Source organism: Eriocheir sinensis, chromosome 61, assembly GCF_024679095.1.
Source record: "Eriocheir sinensis breed Jianghai 21 chromosome 61, ASM2467909v1, whole genome shotgun sequence".
NCBI classification, from domain to species: Eukaryota; Metazoa; Arthropoda; class Malacostraca; order Decapoda; family Varunidae; genus Eriocheir; species Eriocheir sinensis.
In genome coordinates, this window is record NC_066569.1 from 6,172,637 (window position 1) to 6,178,634 (window position 5,998).

General features: G+C 45.1%; 1 protein-coding gene across 2 annotated transcripts in view; it reads right to left on the reverse strand.

Moving 5' to 3' along the window:
• The window catches only part of LOC126986251 (transcription factor SOX-4-like), an 11,782-nt gene extending 10,267 nt beyond the window's left edge, over positions 1–1,515 (reverse strand). For both annotated transcript variants that reach the window (XM_050842228.1, XM_050842227.1), the window contains exons 1-2: positions 1,409–1,515; positions 1–504 (exon numbers count right to left, since the gene is read on the reverse strand). The exon at positions 1–504 is cut by the window's left edge. In XM_050842228.1, the coding sequence (XP_050698185.1) occupies positions 1–86 (86 nt within the window). In that variant the 5' untranslated portion in view covers positions 87–504; positions 1,409–1,515. The remainder of the gene's footprint in view (positions 505–1,408) is intronic.
• Between the last annotated feature and the right edge of the window lie 4,483 nt (positions 1,516–5,998).

A 5,998-nucleotide genomic window follows, 5' to 3' on the forward strand; every position in this document is an offset into this window, starting at 1 on the left:
GCTCGCATGTGGAGGTTGAGGTGGTGGTGGTGGTGGTGTAGGTTGGTGGAGGTGGTGGAGGTGTTGTCTTCGTAGCCAATAGACATTTTTTTATTCGAGGTTTTTCACTTTTTTTCAAATTCACGAGTTTTTCTTTTTTTCTTCTATTTCCTATTTCTTTTTACTTTCTTACTTTATTTTCTTTTACTTTTGTTTTTTTGTCTTGTTCGTCTCAATGTTTCGTTTTCTTCTTTTTCCTTTTTCTTCTCTTGTTTTCCTTTTCTTTATTTTTCTTACTTATGGAATTTTGTTGGTCTTTTTTTTCTATTTCTCAAGTTTCTTCTTTTTCTTATTTTCCTTGTGTCCGTGTTTGTCTTGTTATTGTTTTTCTTTTGTTCTTGTTTTCTTTACTTTTTTTTCTCTTTTCCTTACTTACTTTCCCTTTTCCTCCTTTCTTTTTTTTTCCAGTTCACAAATTAGTTCAAAATTCTAAGGTAATTTTTCACCTGTTTCGCCGTGATGAACCTGCGTGAAAATGAGGTGTGAAAGTGATATTACAGGTAAACTCTCTCTCTCTCTCTCTCTCTCTCTCTCTCTCTCTCTCTCTCTCTCTCTCTCTCTCTCTCTATCGGTCACTCATCTCTTCCGCTCCACTATCACACCCATCATCACTATCATCACCTTCACTATATGCACTTTTTTGTCACTTTCGTCACTCTCAACTTCATTTTCACCATCATCATTTTCACTATCACTATATTTCACTCGTACTTTCATCTTCCATCACCATCCCATTCTCGTCATCATCTTCATTAACACTTTCATCTTCACTTAGTCACCTTCACTCACGATACACACACTCACTTTCACTTTTTTGTGTATCTAGACTCATGCTCCAACACTTTTTTTAATCTTACATCATCTTCACACCATCATTTTCCTCTTTCTCACTTAATCATCTCATTTTCTTTCTCATATTCTTCACGCATTTTCACTCACTTTCCTTCCTTTCTTCTTTCTCTCTTTTCTTCCTCATTTTCACTCACTTTTCTTTCCTTCCCTCCTTTCTTTCTCTTATTCCTCATTTTCACTCACTTTCCTTCCCTCCTTCTTTCTTTCTTTCTTTCTTTCACTTTCATTCACTCATCATATTCACTTTTTTTCGCTTTTCATTCTGTTTTTCATTCTATCTTCATCTCTCTCTCTCTCTCTCTCTCTCTCTCTCTCTCTCTCTCTCTCTCTCTCTCTCTCTCTCTCTCTCTCTCTCACACACACACACACACACACAAATTACGTACGTACATATATTAACACACGCACACAAACACACATATATACAGGTAAATCAGGTGTTTGGACAGGTGAAAGTGACGGGCAGGTGGGAGGGTGATTAGCAGGCCATTAGGGGCAGGACAGGTGAGTCTTATACCTGCTACAGATAATGAGAGAGAAACGCGTGTGAAGGCGGGAGCAAAGAGAGACAGCGTCCATCCTCCCTCAGGTCTCACGCAACACTGACAGACGGAGCGGCGCGCACCTCCCAAAAGCCTCATGTTTGGGTCCGTCAGCTGATCAGACAAGCGCTCTCTCCGATGTCTACCTCAACTTCCCCCGCCTCTCCCGCCGCCCCCTGACCTCCCACAACATTACCCATGGCACCAAAGGAAGGGGAATTTATCTGGTTTTAACGTGGGGGCTTGGAAATGAGTGTAGGTTGGATGGTTTAGTCGTGAGAGGGGTTTAAGTAAGAGGATGTGGGGTTTAGGAGCAGCGCGCGCACGTGGCCACGGAGAGCGATACAAACAAAGCATCGATTCTGAGCCCTGTTGCCATGCGAGAAGGTGGTGGTGGTGGTGGTGTTTGTGGCGTGGTGGTGATGTGGTGGTGTTGTGGTGGTGATGGTGGTGTAGGGGATGAGAAGAGGAAAGGGGGAAGAGAAGATAAGTGAGGTAAGGGGAATGGGAGGGGAGGAATGGTGGTAGTGGTGTTGTGGTGTGGTGTGGTGGTGGTGGTGGAGGTGTTGTGGTGTGGTGGTGATGGTGGTGGTCTTGAGAAAGGGGGAGAGTGGTGATAAATGGTGATTTTCTGTGTGTGTGTGTGTGTGTGTGTGTGGTTAAGTAACACACACACACACACACACACACACACACACACACTTCTGTACACGTGATTTCTGTGTGTGTGTGTGTGTGTGTGTGTGTGTGTGTGTGTGTGTGAATGTTACAGCACAAATGTTACCATCTCTACTTGCCTCACACACACACACACACACACACACACACAAGCGGACATTCCTCCTCCTCCCCCTTCCTCTTCTTCCATTACCTCCTCCTCTTCTTCCTCCTCCACCCACGTCTCTTCCTCCTCCTCCTCCTCCTCCTTCTCCTTCTCCTCCTCCTCCCATTTAAGAAGAATATATACTTGGTAACACATTTCCTCGCCTCTCCATCTTCCTCCTCCTCCAGTTCCTTTCTTCTTTGCAATCTCCCTTTTAGTACCTCCTCCTCCTCCTCCTCCTCCTCCTTCTCCTCCTCCTCCTCCTCCTCCTCCTCCTCCTCTTCTTTCTCTTCTATATTTTCTTCATAATCATTTCCTCTTCTTCTTCTTCTTCTTCTGAGAGAGAGAGAGAGAGAGAGAGAGAGAGAGAGAGAGAGAGAGAGAGAGAGAGAGAGCGTAAACAAACAGCATAATGATAAACAAGTAAGAAAGAAAACGGTGTCTCGGTCTGTCTCTTTTGTTTTGGTCACGTGACTTTTGTTTACACTGGTGACGTCATATTTGTTTACATTATTTAGTTTTATTATTATTATTATTATTATTATTATTATTATTATTATTATTATTATTATTATTATTATTGTTGTTGTTGTTGTTGTTACTGTTGTTATACGTTTTCCATTGTTTACTATTTTTATTAACATATTGTACTGAGAGAGAGAGAGAGAGAGAGAGAGAGAGAGAGAGAGAGAGAGAGAGAGAGAGAGAGAGAGAGCGCTGAGGAAGAATAGGAAGAGGTAATGGAGAGTGTGAGGGAGGAAGGTGAGTTGGAGAAAGAAAGGAAGAGCGAGGAGGAGGAGGAGGAGGAGGAGACGGAGGAGGAGGAGGAGGAGGAGAAGGAGAAGGAGAAGGAGGAGGAGGAGAACCAAGGTCATGGCAAGTTAATAGCAGGCGTGAGTGTGCTTGGAGAGAGAGAGAGAGAGAGAGAGAGAGAGAGAGAGAGAGAGAGAGAGATATCAACGTAATGTAAGTTAAAATTTCATCCTCCTCCTCTTCCTCCTCCTCCTCCTCCTCCTCCTCCTATTCCTCCTCCTCCTCCTCCTCCTCTTCCTCCTCCTCCTCCTCCATGCTCTTTGTGTCTACCATTCACCAGGGTCAGTAGGCGGAGGAAGAGGTGGAGCAGGAGGAGGCGGAGGAGGGATGTGGGTGGGTGGGTGGGGAGGAGGATGGGGAGGAGGGAGGGGGTGTTAGACAAGGCTACACCCCATCTTAGGGTACACATCCCCCCTCCTCCTCCTCCTCCTCCTCCTCCTCTTCTCTTAGTTCAGCTCCAAGGTAACGCTGAGAGAGAGAGAGAGAGAGAGAGAGAGAGAGAGAGAGAGAGAGAGAGAGAGAGAGATCAGACAACATAAAAAATAATAATAACAAAATTAAATAACAAATAAGAAGGAAAGGAAGACAAGAAAGAGAGAAAGAAAGAGAATACATAATTAAATATTCAAGGAGATAGAAAAGCAAAAGGAAAAGGAGGAGGAGGAGGAGGAGGAAGAAAAAGCAGATACTGGAGGAGGAGGAGGAGGAGGAGGAGGAGGAGGAGGAGAAGTTGGGTACGAGAAGAGAAAAGAAGAGCATAGAGCGGGAACCTTGAGGAGGAGGAGGAGGAGGAGGAGGAGGAGGAGGATAGCGTCATGAGAAGAGCAAGGAAGAGAGAGGTGAGGTAAGGGACGCTGGGGAGGAGGAGGAGGAGGAGGAGGAGGAAGAGACGCAGGTAAGAGGAGGTAACAAGAGGAGAGAAGAGGAGGAGGTAGAGAAGAAAAAGAAGAAAGAAGAAATAGGAGGAGGAGGAGGAAGGAGATTGGAGAGAAAAATCAGATGGAGATATAAGGAGAAAGAAGGAAGGAGGAAGAGTGGGAGGAGGTGACCTAAAGTGAAGAGGAAGAGGAAGAGATATGGGAGGAGGAGGAGGAGGAGGAGGAGGAATCAAGGTTAGAGAGAAGGGAGAGATAGAGAAGAAGAGGAGAATGAGGAAGATAGAAGAGGGAATGGAGAAAAAAAGAAGGAAGAAGAAGAAGAAAAAGAAACGTAATATTAATAGTGGTAAACGAAAGAGGAGGAGGAGGAGGAGGAGGAGGAGGAGCGAGAAGAGAAGAGAGAAGAGGTAACAGATGGAAGAGGAAGAGAAGAAGGAAGAAGAAGATTAAATAACAAAAGATGACTAAGAGAGAGAGAGAGAGAGAGAGAGAGAGAGACCAGTAGTAGAAGACGAACACAAATTCAAAGGGAGAGACGAGGAAGTGGATGAGAGAGAGAGAGAGAGAGAGAGAGAGAGAGAAGCAGTAGGGAGAGACGGATACAAACCTTGGCAACACTGACTACGTAGGCGTGAGGGGCGTGCGGCAGCGCTGGCAACACTGCTTAGGGTACGGCGGCTAGGCCAGGGTCACTGAACTGCTCCTGATGATGATGATGATGTTTCTACTCAGATGGGGACGGACCGAGTGTCTAATGTGTGTCTGTGTGCGTGCGTGTGTGTGTGTGTCTGTGTGTGTGTGTGTGTGTGTGTGTGTGTGTGTGTGTGTGTGTGTTATCTATGTATGTTTTTGGAGTGAAAGTGAAGGGAAAATGAGAACGAAAGTGAAGGGAAAGTAAGAAAAATTAATGAGAGAGAGAGAGAGAGAGAGAGAGAGAGAGAGAGAGAGAGAGAGAGAGAGAGAGAGAGAGAGAGAGAGAGAGAGAGAGTTTTATTTCCCAGTAAAGTACGAAGCTCAAAAGACAAAACAAGAAAAAAAACATACCAAAAAACACACTAACAAGACAAACCAAAAAAAAACACCACCTAACTCTAGACAGGAAATAAATAAATATAAAAAAAAAAACTGAAATCTCTGACCGCGAAAACACACCTGAACGCACTCATTACCAGGTGTTCATGACATTGACGCGTGATGATGATCCGCAGGAGGCGATAAGGCGCCCGATCAGACACACTCCAGACAGCACCTCGACCCTGACACACGCCGAACCCCCTTGACCCACACCACATACTCTAAACGTCGCAGTAGTCTTTCGCAACAATACTATTCTGGCTGATTTTGTCTTTTTGTGGACGGTTTTTGACCCACCCAACAGGAACTAAATGATACCCGGATGGAGGCTGCAGAACGCTTAGCCTCAGACCTTACTATTATTTCCGACTGGGGCAAGAAGAACCTGGTGTCCTTCAACGCCTCAAAAACAGTTTCTCCACCTATCCACTCGATACAAACTTCCAAACAACTATCCCCTATTCTTTGACAACACTCAGCTGTCACCGTCTTCAACACTAAACATCCTCGGTCTATCCTTAACTCAAAATCTCAACTGGAAACTTCATATCTCTTCTCTTACTAAATCAGCTTCCTCGAGGAGGGGCGTTCTATACCTTCTCCGCCAATTCTTCTACCCCGCACAGTTGCTATCCATTTACAGGGGCCTTGTCCGCCCTCGTATGGAGTATGCATCTCACGTGTGGGGGGGCTCCACTCACACAGCTCTCTTGGACAGAGTGGAGTCTAAGGTTTTTCGTCTCATCAGCTCTCCTCCTCTTACTGATAGTCTTCCACCTCTTAAATTTCGCCGCCATGTTGCCTCTCTTTCTATTTTCTATCGATATTTTCATGCTGACTGCTCTTCTGAACTTGCTAACTGCATGCCTCCCCCCCTCCCGCGGCCTCGCAACACACGACTTTCTACTCAAGCTCATCCCTTTACTGTCCAAATCCCTTACGCAAGAGTTAACCAGCATATTCACTCTTTCATCCCT